At 39.1% G+C, this 18,475-nt stretch overlaps 1 protein-coding gene across 1 annotated transcript in view; it reads right to left on the bottom strand.

Moving 5' to 3' along the window:
• DNAH5 (dynein axonemal heavy chain 5) overlaps positions 1-18,475 on the bottom strand; it is a 157,689-nt gene that overhangs the window by 21,127 nt on the left and 118,087 nt on the right. Inside the window, exons 57-66 of the mRNA XM_086742007.1 lie at positions 17,020-17,251; positions 15,849-15,963; positions 15,421-15,597; positions 12,365-12,568; positions 9,074-9,253; positions 8,029-8,166; positions 6,160-6,295; positions 4,299-4,615; positions 2,391-2,546; positions 1,804-1,986 (exon numbers count right to left, since the gene is read on the bottom strand). Coding sequence (XP_086598133.1) covers positions 1,804-1,986; positions 2,391-2,546; positions 4,299-4,615; positions 6,160-6,295; positions 8,029-8,166; positions 9,074-9,253; positions 12,365-12,568; positions 15,421-15,597; positions 15,849-15,963; positions 17,020-17,251 — 1,838 coding nt within the window. The remainder of the gene's footprint in view (positions 1-1,803; positions 1,987-2,390; positions 2,547-4,298; positions 4,616-6,159; positions 6,296-8,028; positions 8,167-9,073; positions 9,254-12,364; positions 12,569-15,420; positions 15,598-15,848; positions 15,964-17,019; positions 17,252-18,475) is intronic.

The raw sequence follows: 18,475 nt of genomic DNA, 5'->3' as shown, positions 1-18,475 counted from the left end.
AGCAATCATACTGCTCAAATCATTTGGCAAATTGTCTCACAGTTGAATAATTCCACCAACTCCCTACCAAAAGCTACAAGAAGGTAGCAAGAATTCAGACACTTAAGAGGGAAATCCCCAAATTCCCAAAGGTGCAGAATTAGATATCGTAGAAAAAAAAAAAAAGTTTTTTGATGGTGGGATATGTCTGAATTGACTCTTCAGGAAACCTTGAACCACAGGGTCCAAAAACAAAGGCCAAGCAATTTGAAAAGTGGTAAGTATATTCTATGAAAGTCCCCCTGCCTGTCAAATGGTCCACTTGTCATTTATCTGGAAGAACTATCCTCAGATGGTCACAAACAAAGCAGTAATGGGTACACCACTCTGACAAGCTGGTCCAGAGAGCACAGTGTGTGCAGCCATTAGACATTCACAGTTAGTGGCAAAAATACTATAGAATAGTAGAATAATTTTAGTTTGGAAGGGACCTCCAGAATTAACTAGTCCAACCCTCTGCTCAGAACAGGTCTAAACAGGTCAGTTACTTGGGGCCATGTTCAGTTGAGTCTTGAACTCTCTCAAGAATGGAGATTCCACAATAGGGTAATCTGTTCCTGGTTTTGATTACTCTCAATGCAATTATTTTTTTCCTAAAATCTAAGCAGAATTTCCCATGTTCCAGCTTGAGTCCATTACTTCTCAGACTATTGCTTTGCACCTCTGAGAAAAATTAAGCTCCTGTCTTTTCTGCATCCCCCAAGTAGCCATACTGGAGGAATTTGCTGATAAAATGACTGTCACCTTGAGAAATGTACTGTGTTACAGGGCCCAGAACTGAAGTTTGGCATGAGGCTTTGTGAATATAGACAGCACAGTGTGTTTCAGACAGACAGTGATAATTTCATTACACAGTGGGTTGACAAGCTGTCAATAGTCGAAGCAAAGCTGATGGTACAATGAAGCTGTCTGACAAAATATAAGCCTTCATAGAACGAGTATGATTTCTCTCATGAGATCCATGGACTGATCAGGAATGAAATGCAACTACTTGACATTAACAAGATGACTGAGGTCATTAAGGAGGAGTATCTTACACTGGGGAGAGATGTGGGAGGAGGACAGGAGGACCTCAACAGATGCCACAATAAGGGAACACACACATTCCTCTCTAGTGAAGGTAAACTGGAACTATTGCCAAAATCTTAGTAAATACACAGTCATAGATGCATAGTGTCTCATCTGACTTTGATATTGCCTGACCTTACAGTAACAGGGAATAGGGGTCCAATAGTTCAAAAGATACCAACCAGCCTCCCTCCAGAACTGCTGGTGGCACGTCTATTGGGTTTATCATCCTGAACTTGGGCTGCCTCAACCAACATGTCTGCAATGTCAAAATAGGTAGTTAGCCCATTTCCCCTTGGAGCAAAGAAGCAACTAAGTCTGAATCCTTTGCAGCAGGTTATGTTGCCATGAGCTCTACAGTGAGTAGACAGAACATCAGGTTTTACTCCAGGCCCTTTTCCTTTCACAGGCCATTGTCATGAGGCTATAACTCATTAAGGCAGGAAAAATAAGGTGAGTATGGCACAGTTGCGACAATAAAGACAAATAGAAACTTCACTTGAAGGAGTCAATTTTTTCTGTGCCAGCTTTTAAACTACCATAAATAGGTTATATTAAGAATAATCACAATAGAGTGAGCCAGAAATTTACCTTGTGATATGGGAATAGAGAGTAATAAATTAACATGAAAGTTAAGCCTTCTACAGGTAAATGTAAGAACTATCACCAGGAAAAAGATACAACTAATTCTTTTACCTGTTTCTCTGTGAGAATGACTCTGCCTAAGAGTTGATTTTCAAGACCTTTCATGGTCACAGTAAAGTCAATGATGGAGGTTCGAGCACTAATTTCAGGAGAGTAACCTGGATTTGGCAGCTTTGTGGTAATGTAAAGTCTGAAGCCATTCATAACATCTACTTCCTTATCACCAACCTTCACCTTAAGAAAAGTATTAAAAAGAAGTTTTGAGATATCAAGAACCAGTACACAATCTTTCAGACACTAGATGTAGAAACAAAGGTTACATTTTTCTGTTCAAAGGCATAAAAATCCAGTTTTAAATTATGCTTAATGCAAATAATTTGTTGAGAATATCTATGGAACATCTTTTAATTACTCATTCAGAGATCATTTCAATTTTTTTAAAGATTGTCATTAGCAAAGGGATAAGGAACTCTACAGATTAAACACATTAACTATTTCTGATCTTAAACTCTACCTTGTCTGATATTAGCATTAATCAAATTTAAATATGAGTTTACTATTTTATAGTCACATTCATTAGGTGTTTGGAGGTGGGGGCAGGCTGTTTCCATTTGTTTGCTTATTTGTTTTATTTTTACCTTGTTGACTGAACCTGTTTTAATGAAGTTTCTTTCCAAAACATTATCAAGTGCTGGGTCAAGCTCTTCTCCAACATCTTCTATCAAAAGAGGTCTTCCCAAAGAAAGGCTGTCTTCTAAGTGATTTCTAAAATACTTGTGATTCAAAGAAGTGATCTAAAAACACAATCATGGACCTATATATTATGTTATGCCCAGTTACCAAGCTTTTTGTTTATTTTATATCTATAAATTATCTCATTTCATTTAAATTACTGACAAAAACAATGATCCTACAGTTAGACTAGGATTAAGGCAAAGATTGTGACCATAAGAAAAGGTAACATCTGTGTACTATTTTCACAGCTCTCACTGAATGCAAACTTCTAGTTTTCAACTACAAAAGCAGAAGCAAAGCAACATTGAGCATTTAAAGTTTTGATATCCTATGAGTGCATTTAGACCAGAAATTAGCAGGAAACCTTTTATCACCTTTAATTTTATCTTGGATAATGTTCTTAAGTCAAACTGCAGCAAGGCAAATTCCAAGATTAGGGCTCGTCTTTTTTTTTTAACCTTGAAAATTAGGGGCTTATATCGAAGAAGCCATCAAGTAGTCTTTGCTTTAAAAAGTAGTCCTCAATACAATTGGGATAATTTCTCAACATGTAGAGAAAGCATATTCAGTTTAGTTTGTTTATAACTTCATAGTTAAAGTCTAATATTTTTACATAACTAGCTAGGCAACCATTAAATGGTTCTGCACTGACATATCAACATGAGTGAAAGTAGTTTCCTAGTAATACTCTCAAAGCCACTCTATTATCATTCTTCAAACTCCTCTATCTTTTCAAGGGATATCTTTTTAAAAGGCTGGTTTATTGATGTAATCATAATTCTAGCAAGCAAGGACTTAATATTTTAGAATCATAGAAGAGCTTGGGTTGGAAGGGACCTTTAAAGGTCATCTAGTCTGTTATGATCAGATGACAAAAATCCCATAATTCAGTCTCTCACACCATGCAAGCAAGCTTTGAGAAAAAAAAAGTCCCATAATTCAGTCTCTCACATAGTCCAACCCCCCTGCAAGAAGCAGGGACATCTCCAGCTCGATCAGGTTGTTCAGAGCCCCATCCAACCTGGCCTTAAATGTTTCCAGGGATGGGGCATCCACCACCTCTCTAAGTAATCTGTTCCAGTGTTCCACCACCCTCATTGTAAAAAATTTCTTTCTTTTATCCAGTCTAAATCTACCTCCTTCTAGTTTAAAGCCATTAACCTTTGTCCTATCACAACAGACCCTGATGAAGAGTTTCTCCCTATCTTTCCTATAAGCCCCCTTTCAGTATTGAAAGGCCAAAATAAGGTGTACCCGGATCTTTCTCTTTTCCAGGCTGAACAAATTTTTCCCTGTTAGCAGTAAATTGGTGTACCTTGTTGCAATACTGTCTTCCCTGTATATCTGCAGAATATTTAGCACCTGACATCCATGCTAACGCAACACAAGTTATCAATAATTTCCAATTAATACATTATAAAAATATCATGCTGTGCATCTTCATTTTTAAACATTTATATGAACCTGTATTAATCACTCATTTTGGTGTTTTTCTAATGCTTACAGCATTCCGCAAACATGCTTCAGCCCTTAACAGACATTACCCATTCAGTCTATTTTCCAACAGTTTATGTTTCATTAAAATAAATTCATTAAACAAATCCCGTCACTAGTACTAATAAGCTTCAAATGTACATTTTCACATCTAGCCAAATCTCAAATCTAGAAAAATTTATACAAGATGTCCTTTATATCCTGACTAGGCATTTTATATAAAAGGCATTTGCTAAGTATTATTTGAATCATCGAACTGTAATGTTTTGTGAGCTAAGAGTTTCTAGGCATTATAAAAGCACCAGCACTCCTATTACCTGAAGTTCACTTCTGCTTTCCTTATTTTTAATCCAGTTTTTACCCTGTGCCTGTGGATCAATTAATAAAGGATAACGAGATGCTTTAGTGACAATTATTCCATTCTGTATGGATAAGTCATCATTTGGTAGTCCTTGCATGTTCCATTCACTAATAGTTGGAGCATCAGTCAACATTTCTATGAGGTTCAAGTTGCTACCAAAGGGGATTTTGCGGTTTTTTATTTCCTTTTGCCAGTCATTTAATAGCAGAGTGCGGAACTCTTGGTTAAAAGGACCAGCATAGGACAGAAAAGCTGTAGCCAAGAGTACATCACCTTAAAGAGAAAAAGGGGAAAAAAAAAGAAAACAAAACATTATAACTTTGACAATTCTATTCATGAATGGGCTGCTTCCTTCTCTAGTTGTTATATGGTTTGGCTGGTAACTGAAGAACACACTTTGAACCATAAAGACGACAAATTAGCGTTTTTCCCAAGGCTCATTACATAGCAAGACAATGCTACATTTCAGTAGATGCCACATTTAGAATCATAGTATAGTTAGGGTTGGAAGGGACCTTTAAAAGTCATCTAGTCCAACCCCCCTGCAAGAAGCACGGACATCTTCAACTAGATCAGCTTGCTCAGAGCCCCATCCGACCTGGCCTTGAATGTTTCCAGGGATGGGGCAACTAAAACTTCTCCGGGCAACCTGTTCCAGTGTTCCACCACCATCATTGTAAAAAAATTTTTCCTTATATCAAGTCTGAATCTGCCTCCTTCTATTTTAAAACCACTACCCCTCATCCTATCACAATAGGTCCTGCTAAAGAGTTTCTCCCCATCTTTCTTATAAGCCCCCTTGAGGTACTGGACGACCGCTATCAGGTCTCCCCGGAGCCTCCTCTCCTCTAGGCTGAACAGCCTCATCTCTCTCAGCCTATCCTCATAGGAGAGGTGCTCCAGCCCTCTGACCATCTTCGCGGCCCGCCTCTGGACTCGCTCCAACAGGTCCATGTCCTTCTTATGTTGCGGGCTCCAGATTTATTTTATCCTTAAAATGCAACTGTAGGAATCAAGAGATAGGAATCTGGCAGCCAGTCGAGGTCAACGCACACACATCAACGCTATTCCAAACACCAGATCCTGCAGAAGCAGGACATGGCAGAATGAACTTATTCATAAACTTAAAATTCCGTAATTTCTAGCACAGGGGGTTTTTATACCTCTGAAGAATGCAGGATTCAAACTGGAGAAGACACTGTACTTTTAGCTTTTTACAGCATTGCAAGGCAAAAGTGAGAGAAGAAACTTCAGACCACAGTAAAGGACAAGATAAATTTCAATTACTTAATCTAACTAATAAATTAATTCTTTATTAGAAAGTACTTCAGTTTCCAAGTGCATATTTATAAAATAAAAATGAACATAGAAGAAACAAAGGTTTTATGAATGTTAGTAACTGCATTTAAAAATATTGATTTCTACATATAAAGGTTAGTATCTGAACATCAGTCTTCCTTTCCTTCATATGCATTCTCAGTTATAGTCATTTTATTGGCAGTTGCTAACATATCATTCTCTTTGGAGTGATAAAACATCAGTGTCCAAAGTAAGCACTGCATGTTATACTCATCAAGTAAAAGCCCATGCACAGCATACACAGTTACTGTATTTTTTTAATATGAATTTTAGTCTGATACTGTATTTTTTACCTAGTAGAGCTTTAGTAAGAGAATTAGTAACAATTACCCTCATTTTAGCAACAGGGAAGTTAAGCTACAAAGGAAAAGTTTGAAATGTCAAATGTTTTCAGTTTCACTACCTATTACAACTCAAGGGACTAACTTCAAAGTTCAAAGGTGTGGACAAAAGCTTACCCACTAGCCTCTTGGTTTGCATAGCAAATTCTTTACTCTGCTCTGTCCACCTCTCTTTTTCACCTGCTAAACCACTTATAAGACTTGAGGCAGTTTGCATTTTATGACGGCAACGCTCAGCATCTTCAAGTAAAGTCTAGAGAAAACCATACACCAAGAAATAGTTTCACAGTCATGTATCTGATAGGCCAGAAAAGTTTCTACATCTAATTAAACCACTAGTTAAACAATAGCTTAAAAATATATTCTCAAACATTTATATCACCATGCAGAGAAGGAGGGAAAGTGGGATGGAAAAAATATATCAGGACAAACTATCAACATCGGTCATAAATGAGATTCAACTTTTTAATATTTCTGCTCTTAACTTTCACATTGGCATAAATGTTAAATAGTATGCGAAATCCCCAGTACCTATTAACTCTGGGGAATTCTGCACAGAATTTCAAACACATTATACTGTCGTAGTTCAGCCCCGATCAGGACCAGACTACACAGTCTCTCTCTCACTCCCCCCACCTTCTGAGAGAACAGGGAGAGAAAATATAAGGTAAAACGGCTCGAGGTTTGGGACAAGGACACGGAGAAATCCTTAAAGTTACCGTCACGGGCAAAACAGACTCGACTTGGGGAAAACTATTCATTTATTACTACAAACAGCAGGATAATGTGACAGAGAACAAGATAACCTCCCTCCACCCCTCCCTCTTCCCAAGCTTAACATTATCTCTACTACCTTCCCCCCCACCCCAAGCGGCACAGGGGGGAAGAGGGAATGGGGGTTGCGGTCAGTTCATCATACGTTGTTTTACGCCACTGCTTCGTGGTCGGGGGAAGAACTCCTCACATTCCTCCCCTGCTCCAGCGTGGGGTCCCTCCCACGGGCCATAGTCCTTTGTGGAACTGCTCCGGCATGGGTCATCTCTTCCACGGGTGCAGTCCCTCTAGAACAGCTGTCCCAGCAGGCCCTCCAGGGGCCACAGCTGCCTTCAGGCATCCACCTCCCCTGGTACGGGGTCCTTCACGGGCTCCAAGTGGATCTCTGCTCCTCCGTGGACCTCCGTGGGCTGCAGGGGGACAACCTGCTCCACCATGGTCGTCACCACAGACTGCAGGGGAATCTTGGCCAGGAGTCGCATTACTCCTCCCCCTCCTTCTGAACTGACCTTGGCGTCTGCAGCCGTTCCTCACAACAGGCTGGTAGATGTCTCTCAGGATCCTTTTTACATCTTATTCACTTCTCATCTCCTTTCCACTTCTTGCAGCCGGGCTGGACTGAGTCGGGCCCAGTCGGCTGCCTGGCGACAGGCCAGAGGGTGAGGCCTCAAGGCCCATGAGGCCTGCGCCTCCCCCTCTGCGCCTCTGCCCCCGCTCAGCTTCTTCACATCTTCTCTTCTCTCTTTTTTTTCTGTTTTCCCCTTCTTAAATACGTTATCACAGAGGCGTTATCACAGAACATTCTGCTACCAATCGGCTCGGCCTTAGCCAGCAGCAGGTCCGCCGTACGCCCGGCCGAGTCCCCTGAACAAAGGGGAGCGACTTCTAGCAGTTTCCTACAGAAGCTACCACCTTAGGCCCCCCCTCACTAACAAAACCACGACATATACACAGATAACATATATTAATGAAACGTGATGTTACAGTAGCAGGCGCTAAACAAATAATCCAAATAAAATAGTTTCCAAGAAGGTAGGAGGGAGGAGGGGAGAGGATTAGTGGTGAAGGAGAGAGGTGGGATGCAAAGAGGCAGTATCCAAATAATATCTCTCTCTTATGCCCCGTCCATCCACATCCTTTCCAAGGAATTAGAGTGAAATTGAGAGAATACATTAAGTTTTCTTTAAAGTGAGGGTGGCAAATCATGTTCACCTGTTTTTCTCTCATCGCTTTTTCATACTCTGCCTGTACAATATCTAATTCTTCTTGCTTGGCACCCAGTTCTTCCTGAGCTTTCTGCAGATCCAGCATAGCAGTGGTTAGGCGATTCTCCTGGATTGCTAAATTAGCCTACGAAGCATACAATTATAAAAGTGTATTTATACATACAACATCTCAAAGCATTTGCTATAATGTATCTCAAAGATTTTAAGGTACTACATTTCAATATCAAACTGCTCAGTAGAGATTTCATCATTCATTAAAACCTTTCATTTGAATTTTACAACAAACTAACTTCTTATTGCAGGTAGCTGCAGTTAAGCAGTTGGTCTAACATCAATTAGAAAAAAATAATTAGAAACATTTCTGGGAATACCAGCCATTCTTCATCTGACACAAAAGTTAGTCTGATCTGGCCTGCAAAAAAGACTGGTGCCACTAGAAGCCTGTTTGATTTCTCCAACCAATATGCTTTGTCTAATGAAAGATACTCTCTCTAACTACAAATCTTGCTTCCCTCTCGATCATTCCTATGATAAATATAAGCTATTCTGTGTTAAAATCATGCTTGACTATGTTCTTCCTGACTTTCATTCTTACCTTTTAACAACTATTTAGGCCTGTTTTTTTCTAAATAATACTGATCAACAGAGTCTCTCCACAGTCTTATGAACTGAGATGTGGAACATTAAAAGAACGAGATCTCGAGTTTTTTCCTTAATCCTTAATTAAGTTAAAGCAATAGCAATAGTGAAATAAACTACGTAACAGCTGTTTCAATCCCATTCAGAAGGGGCCTAGAGGCATAAAACTGCACAATCTGTTTCATAATTTTGACAATTACAAGTGGTAGCACCTTTGAAACATATTTTACTGTAGAGTTACTACTTTCAAGATAATAAATTCCTACAGAGATATGTAACATCTGGAATAAGGCAGCTGATGTTTCCAGTAGATTAAATCCTCAAGAGCACACAAGTGGGGAGGAGAAGAAGCAAAGGGTGTTTGAGTGCTTCTCACTGATTAACAGACTTACCTTTAAAGGTAATACTTCTTTGTTGATAGAAAAAAATACAGCCATAGCTTTGGTCCAAGAGCAAAGGCCAGCAACATTCCCACATACTCTCTTAGCTGTCTCAATGTTATAGTCCACCATTTCAAAATAAGGGCTCAAAAGTTCTACCACTTCTTCATTAATTGTGTCCTTTGGAAATTGCTAAAAAGAAAAAAAAAAGCACAATACACATAATGTATGTAATATATGCAAATTATACGTGTATGTATTTCAGCACTCAGTCAAGATCACAAACATTACTTACAAACAGCTAATATGAAGTTCTCTCTCATGCATCTTTGACAGCTTGCCAAAGTTACTCCACTCTGTTCTGTATTCTTACAAAATAGAAAAAAAAAGTTGCCTTCATTTATCTTTTCTATCTATCTTACACTATCCGTTACTGTTACACAGCTAATTGTTGATACAAAATATCATCGATATCCTGCTTGAAATTCTATTTCCTAAAGACTGAATAACTAACTTAACAATCTTCAAAAAGAAAAGGAAAAGGTCTGGTTCATAAACATACATTCTACAAGACAGTCTTTTCAAAGGGCAAGCCAGCTATCTTCTCCTTAAATTACCTTATCTCATCAGTGGAATGTGTTTCAATTTTAAGTATTTATCTTGACCCTCTCTTTTCTCCAAAAAAAAACCAACTCTTCCTTTTTTCCAATCTCAAAAGCTCTCCATTTTCTCCCTCAAATTTATTTTGATGATCAAATACTCTTGTCGTGGTTTTGTTTGTCGTGTAGTAGGGGGGGGCCTAAGGTGGTAGCTTCTGTAGGAAACTGCGAGAAGTCGCTCCCCTTTGTTCAGGGGACTTGGCCAGGCCTAGGGTGGACCCACTGCTGGCCAAGGCCGAGCCGATTGGTAGCAGAATGTCTCGTGATAATGCCTCTGCGATAACGTATTTAAGAAGGGGAAAACAGAAAAATAAGAGAGAGGAGAGAAGATGTGAAGAAGCTGAGCGGGGGCAGAGGCACAGAGGGGGAGGCACAGGCCTCATGGGCCTTGCAGGCCTCACCCTCTGGCCTGTCGCCAGGCAGCCGACTGGGCCCGACTCAGTCCAGCCCGGCTGCAAGAAGTGGAAAGGAGATGAGAAGTGAATAAGATGTAAAAAAAAAGATCCTGAGAGACATCTACCAGCCTGTTGTGAGGAACGGCTGCAGACGCCAAGGTCAGTTCAGAAGGAAGGGGAGGAGTAACGCGGCTCCTGACCAAGATTCCCCTGCAGCCTGTGGTGACGACCATGGTGGAGCAGGTTGTCCCCCTGCAGCCCATGGAGGTCCACAGAGGAGCAGAGATCCACTTGGAGCCCGTGAAGGACCCCGTACCGGGGGAGGTGGATGCCTGAAGGCAGCTGTGGCCCCTGGAGGGCCTGCTGGGACAGCTGTTCTAGAGGGACTGCACCCGTGGAAGAGATGACCCACGCCGGAGCAGTTCCACAAAGGACTATGGCCCGTGGGAGGGACCCCACGCTGGAGCAGGGGAGGAATGTGAGGAGTTCTTCCCCCGACCACGAAGCAGTGGCGTAAAACAACGTATGATGAACTGACCGCAACCCCCATTCCCTCTTCCCCCCTGTGCCGCTTGGGGTGGGGGGGAAGGTAGTAGAGATAATGTTAAGCTTGGGAAGAGGGAGGGGTGGATGGAGGTTATCTTGTTCTCTGTCTCATTATCCTGCTCTTTGTAGTAATAAATGAATAGTTTTCCCCAAGTCGGGTCTGTTTTGCCCGTGACGGTAACTTTAAGGATTTCTCCCTGTCCTTATCTCAAACCTTGAGCCGTTTTTCCTTATATTTTCTCTCCCTGTTCTCTCGGAGGGTGGGGAGTGAGAGAGAGACTGCGTAGTCTGGTCCGATCGGGGCTGAACTACGACAACTCTATATAAATCTGGTCTTCTTTAAAGACTTTTTTTACAAGTGTCCTGGTTCTGGCCAGGATAGAGTTAATATTTACCTGAGCTGGGTGGAGAACTGAAGCTGGTAGCCCCTATGGCTGGGATAGTTAACTAATTAGCTAACAGCTGGGGTTAATTTACCCAAATTAGCCAAAGGGCTATTCCATCCCATCTGACATCATGCTCAGTATATAAGTGAGGAGGGTGCTGAAGGGAGGCTCTCCTAGTTGGAAGAGACTGGATGTGGAGATCTGTTGTAAGCTATTATACTGTATTTGTGTTCCATCACTCTATTGTTTTCTTCTGTCATTACTGTTAAATTCACTTTTTGTTCAATCTCAACCCGCGTGTTTGGTTTTTTTTTCCTGGTTTTCTTTTGTTTGTCAAATCTCCTCCTATTCTCTCGGAGAGTGGGGGGAGTGAGAGAGAGACTGTGTAGTCTGGTCCACGTTGGGGCTGAACTACGACAACAAGGTATAATGAAAGTTCATCACAGATGAACTTGAAAAATAGCTGTTCCCTGAAGCACAAATAGGTCAGTTTATGCACGAGCACTGAAATGCTGAAACTCTTCAGTAAATTAAAAAACCTTACAAGTAGATGCAATGTGAATATTATATAAATGGCATCCATGGCACTACCAGTCACATAAAGATGGTCAAGTCTGACATCTGTGATTTGTGGACCAGAGGCAGAATAAGTACACTCCTCAAAATGCAAAAATCAGAGATAACAATATCCAGTGGAGCAGGACAAGGTACAATTTATTCTGCATAGATTAATCATAATATTATTAGTTTATTAACATTCTTCACATACCAAATTCCGTACTACACCCAAAACACACCAGCTGCTGGGAAGAAAATTAGCTCCATCCCAGCGAAAACCAGGACAATTATGAACAGGGATTTATTCACCAGTTACTCTTCCCATTTCCCTACACAAAATTCTGATTTTGTACATCCTAACAATCAACTATTCTTTTGCAAGCCACTGCGCAAGTTGTAATGCTGAAAATTAATGAAATGTTAGGTACCAGAAAAAAGATGCTTTCTATCAGCTTTAATGAAACAGATAAGTAATGGCTATTCAAACCAAATGTTTAAAGCTTTGAATCATTTGTCACTGAAAGTAATTTCATTGCCTTATTTAGAAGAAACCATAATTGATTTATGACCTTACTTTGCCAGAAGGATTCAAGTTTATTTCATCATGACATACTTATTTTTAAGCCCTTAACATTTCAGAGTTATTGTGTGTCTGATTCCCCTTGCACATTTGTTCTTCTGTGTACACTAGAGAAAACAGTCTTCTATTTTCTTAAATTTAAAAAAATATATATATCAAAAAGAAGGTTGCACAAGCACCTGTAGGTTCTGTAAGAAGTTCCCTGCTGTCATCAGTCTCAAAGACTCTTGCCATGATGGGATGGTACAGCACTTTTCCTGATCAATTTTCACATTGTTCACTTTTCGCTGGAAGAGCAGTAACACACAATCCATTATACGCATAATGAGGTGAGGAGGTCGACCCAGTGTGCGGACAGTAGCAATATCTGCAGGCTTTATTGTCTATGAATTTAAAACAAAAGGTAAAGCAATTATTGTTATTGTTTATTTAACAAGACATACAGCACAAGCTCACCGACAGTATTAATCCATTGGAGAAGAAAAAAATTATTTGTATTATTTATATTTGAAAATAAGCATGAAGCTAGAAGGACCCTCCAATCAAGATTATTACTACCACCTCCTAGCATCTGGTAGGAAATCTCAGCTCAGCCACCTCCACAGTAGCACCTAAAAGCTTAAAACTACTATGCACATTTTTGACAAAACAAAGACCAAAACAGAAACATCTTGAAATTTTACCTATTTTTTTAAAATGCAAACCTATTGACCAGAAACTGAGTCTAGAAAGGAAAATGCATTCTGTTGATACTTGGCAAATGAAGGTGAATTAAAGAAACCAGTGAGAAGGCCTGACACACATATAGGTTTGCAGCTTCTGATTCATCTTAGTGGCAAATATTCCTCTTGTAGATGCAGGTCTGTGAGAAAAACAAATAAATTATAATAATGTATGAAAATTTAGGCCCTATTAAAGAAGGCCAAGTAAGCCTAAGGTGCAAATCTAGTACTATATAACTCCTAACTCTAGTGTACATCATGAATCAAAAAGTGCTACCCGAAAAATTTACTGAAGATGTCTACTTAGAGAAGCACTGATTTGAGCAGTAGTGCATACTGCACCACATACAGAGCAAAAAAGCACTGAACAAGGCTAACAGCTGATGGGCAAGCACACTCCTGTGACAGATAACTTGGATCACAAGCTTTGGTTATTCACATGCAGTTTCATCAACCTGAGTACATGACAGTGACAAACAGTAAGCAACAGGTTATTGCAGGTGTTATGACACCTTGCTTCTAGCCTAGCACATGTCTCACTGGGAACTCATAAAGGAAGGTTTTAATTACTTGTGTTTATATGTCATTACTTGTGTTAATATGTCATTTTTATTGCACAGTAAAGTGCAACTAAGTTTTATTGAACTTTAACAATTCTTATTCAAACTTAAAAGAAATTAATCTTGCTATATGTTTAAAAATGCTTATAAGCTGTTCTGCACCTATCTGTCTCTTAATGCAGCAATTAGCAGTCTTAAAATATGTAAAAAATTGAGTGAAATAACCAATCACAGATTTTTTTAATCTGTGAAGTGAACTTTATAAATATTTTGACAGGCATTTGTCTACACTGGAAGCAGAATTCCATTCTAGGAATCTCTATCTGGAAATTTGCAAATTTGCAAATCTGTAATGATTGAGAGATTCATTTTTTGAAAGATGCAGCCCCATACAGACTCATACAGAGAATCTGCTTGCTTAAAGAAGTTTCTAAATGCATGAAGTCATCCTGATAGGCTTGCTTTTATGACAGTTTTCCTTTCCCCTTTAGGCACACGCAAAGCAACTTATTATAGCAAATGCAAGAATTTCAAGATGAAGCCTAACAGCCTTTCCCCTTTGTGAAGTCTCATAATAACACTAGTGTAGCTTTCCCTTAAAATTAGATTTTTGTTTAGGAGAACCCAAAATTTCAAGTAGAGCAGTATTGTTTTGGTTTGGTAACTTTAGCCAAAACCAGAAAGTACGCTGTAATAAGATGCAGGACAGGACACAGGACACTCATGCTCTTTTCATATCTCAAACACTGCCCAGTTAACATCGTTTGTTTAAGCAATTGTCAGAATGCTTGTCCACCTCTGGGTTGGTTGTTTGATTTTTTTACCTTTCCCCTGTAGCTAAGTATCAGGAACTTATGATCCAGACCTGCTCTCTTATCACTTCCATTTCTATCAGCTGTCATGTCAACAGCCTTCATTTAGACATTTCCACTCTGCCTTCAAGAATCACGGCAGTCAGAAGTTGTTAAGCACCTCTCTTTCAAAGTAAAGTCATATATTCAGAAGATCTATGAAAGCTTATTTATACTAGATTGTGAACACTTGATTTGAAGGAACATCCCAATAGTCTCTAACATTCACAACTGTTGGCAACCTCTAAAGCGGAAAGGAAAACCTTCCAGTAAAGCTACATAACAACTTTTGAGGTTTATCTATCCTTCAGGTTTTTCCTTCGTTCTTTTCCATTTCTTGAGATGTCAGCTCCCTGCCAGCCTCCAGCATTAGATTTACTTCAGATCACACCACTGTTGCTCACAACAGAAATGCCTTGAGGGACATTCATTTATACAGTCAGCTGAACAGACATTTAAAAAAAAATTCTATGCAAGATCAATAAAAATCTCTTACAATCACTAATGATGCACCATGCAAAGATATGGGCAGAGTGTTACCACTCTACTAAGAAAGCTTTACAAAAAGAGTATGTTGAAAGACATGTAGTCCCATGGTGAACACTAGAAATCTGGGTGATGTCACAACTCATAAGAAAAAACAACTTTTTTTGGGGGGAGAAAGCAGAAAAGAGTGGATTAGAAACTTATTCAAAATGCAATTCATTGGTGAAAACTTTAAATAAAACCGGAGATTTAGATTTGGATAGAATTATAACTGTTTTTACATGGAAGGCACTTCTTCATTCATTGCACACAAGCTTTTTATAACTGTATCAACATTCAGTTACTGGTCTAATATCAACTTGCAGTACATAATATATCAACCATAGTTTCAAATGAAAGTTAAAACTTGTCTGTTTCTGAAAACTCACCTATTTTGGGTTTGATACTCAGGTAGAAAAAGAAAAACAAAATGGAATTTTAAAAGCCTCAAAATATGTAATTTATTTGCAAACATTTTCTGTCAACTGATGACTTATGTGATGCACCTGCAATCTTATATTTAAATAAGCCCATCTTCTTAGCATTAAAATAATTTATACATAGTCCAAGTACTAACCTGTAAGGCTGCTTCTGCCTCTTCCAAAGCAGGCTTAGCAGCTTCCAACTTCTCTTCAGCAATGGCTTTGTCAACTGAGATACTGTCTACAATAGCTTGAGCTTTGTCTTTCACTTTCTGAACTTCACCCTTCACTTTCTCAGCAGCCTGTGCTTTTACAGTAACTTCTTTCAATACCTAGAATGTGAGAAAACCCACATGCCAAATATTAAAGAAAAACACCTAGTTGGAAGAATGTATTAATTTTTGCTGTAAAATTTTATGTGTTGAATTCCAGAACACTCAAACAAGATAACTTTCATCACTCTTATAAGTTTCCAAGACCTCTTTTTTCCAACACTTAACTCTCTTTTACTTGATTTATCTTTTCAAAATAGAAGAAATAAAAAAGAAAAAAAATAGCAATACACTTTGAAGGCTGTACATACCATGTCAGCTTTTTCATTGGCGATTTGGAGTTCCTTCTCTTTTACCTCCAGCTCTCTGCTTAGAGCACTCACTGACTCAGAAGCCTCTTTCAATTTTTCCAGTCCAGTATTCATTCTGGATTTAAAAAGCAAAATAAGAAACACATAATTCCCTACGTAATTTGCATTCCGCTTTCCAAATTGTTCCATTGATAGAATGAATCACATCAATCAGAATGAACATTAGCAAAAGATGTTTTACAACAAAAACAAAACCTGTAGAGGAATTTTCACACATATCTGATGTCTTCAAAATCAATAATGTGAACAATAAAGAATTACATAAAGAAGGTCTGTGACTTGAAATTTTACCAGCTTCTAAGTCAAACACTATGCCTTTATCATTGCATAAAAATCCTATATGTTGGTTACTTGTATGTCACTGACCCTGTCGAGCTCCAACCTGATACTCAAAGGACTGAGTTCTCTGCAGCAGAAAGCATTTTCTCATCACTAGAATCCTGAGAAATATCTCAAGTCACTATTTCTTGTTTGAAGAGGACATTGAAAAGGCTAATAAAATCAAAACATTGAAATCAAGACCAATCAGTAGTGACAAACAGAAAAATAGCATTGAGATCTGCAAATAGACTTCATTAGTTTAATGAAGTATCTGAAAAGGAGAATGAATATATCAAAACCATTTTAGTAATCTACAGGTAAAAAGTTCAGCAGCCTACATTAGGCTCTATGATCACAAAACCAAAAAAGTCAGGGGTATTTCTTCCATGTTCATATCAGGAGGATAAAACGGTTTATCAAGAAAATAAAAGTTGCTCTCTGGTAAATTAAATGCTATTGTGAATATATTACGAAATGTAGATGTTTTCTTTTACTCGTTAAAAATACATGGGAATAATTTATATTCACTTTTTTCCCACCACTTTGCTTTTTGATACATCGCTACCCTTTTACACCTCCAAACTAGATAGTCTTTAACTTATATGTCAAGAGTAACTATAATATTTGATCAAATTACACCTTTACACAATTTTAGGAAATTTGAAAAGAAAAATCCTTTTGCTCTGCAAAGAGACAAGCCATGCATTGAAATGAAGAGTATCAGAATACTCCCCAGTATCTGTCTGAGGAAGAACACTACAGAAAGACAGTAGTAAATTGAGCAGTTTACCTGTTTGCTAATGTCTGCACTTCAGCGTGCTTTTCTTTGTATGTGGTTTTATATCCCTGAATAAAGGACAGGTAGGATTTGGGAGTCACATGTGTAGAACGTCTGTATCTTTGAAAGTAAGCAGAACACTTCTCTGCCACTCCATCCTGGAATGAGCCCATACAATGCACAATTTCCCTCTTTGTATCAGCAGTGCAGTCCATATCAAATGAGGACAGGAAATGTTCAGATACTTAGGAAAGAAGGAAAAAAACTGTAAGTAAATATTCAGGAAAAACTCTTAGCTTATAAAAAAGGCAATATAAAGGCTACATACACAACAAAGAGAAATATTTCATCTAATTTAAATCTTTGTCTACTAAAAGCCATTGATCTGCACATCACTTACATATATTTGGCTCCATATGTGGCTGAACTTTAAATAGCATTTTATTTTTAATATTTCATAATCCAATTCGTCTTCTATTAAAGGATGATATTGATTATCAGGCAATAGTTGCAAAGCAGAGAACACCTCTGGAATTAAAGTCTTTGTACAATGTTACTGGCAATCTGAGATTCATCTTCTTGATGTCTTCTATAAATTTAATTTAAAATGTAAATAGTAATTGTCATCCAACTTATTGACAGCTGTGACATGGGAGATGTTTTCACATTGCATCAACAAGACATTACCTTAGCTTTCACATAGCTTCTGAAACTCTGGTTGTCTTTATTCTCCATCATCAAATTCTTAAAATTATTCCACACTTCTCAGCAAAAAGTGTAGCTGAGGATCTGGTATTCTTTCACCTCCAAAGGGTGCAACCGCTTTTTCTCTCTGAACCTGTCTACCTCCTAGCTACCAGGGATTAGGTATCATAGAATCATAGAATCATAGAATCATAGAATCACATGGTTGGATGGGACCTATAAGATCATCTAGTCCAACCGTCTTCCCACTACCATTGCTGCCACAGCTACTAAACCATATCCTGTAGCTTCTCATCAAGCCGCCTCTTGAACACTGCCAGGGACGGAGACTCCACCACCTCCCTGGGCAGGCCGTTCCAGTGCCTTACCACTCTTTGAGAGAAAAAGTTTTTCCTCACGTCCAATCTAAACCTCCTCTGGTACAACTTGTGGCCATTTCCTCGGCTCCTGCTTGTTGCCTGGGAGAAGAGGCCAAACCCCTGCTCATCACAACCTGCCTTCAGGAAGCTATAGAGTGCAATGAGGTCTCCCCTGAGCCTCCTCTTCTCCAGACTAAACAATCCCAACTCTCTCAGCCGCTCCTCATAAGACTTGTGCTCCAGACCCCTCACCAGCTTTGTTGCCCTTCTCTGGACACGTTCCAGGGCTTCAATGTCTTTCTTGTAGTGAGGGGCCCAAAACTGAACACAATACTCAAGGTGCGGCCTCACCAGTGCCGAATACAGGGGGATGATTACCTCCCTGCTCCTGCTGGCCACACTAT

Source organism: Chlamydotis macqueenii, chromosome 2, assembly GCF_036417535.1.
Source record: "Chlamydotis macqueenii isolate bChlMac1 chromosome 2, bChlMac1.mat, whole genome shotgun sequence".
Taxonomy (NCBI): Eukaryota; Metazoa; Chordata; class Aves; order Otidiformes; family Otididae; genus Chlamydotis; species Chlamydotis macqueenii.
Note: the sequence above shows the minus strand (reverse complement) of the source record. Positions and strands in the feature narration are given on the sequence as shown.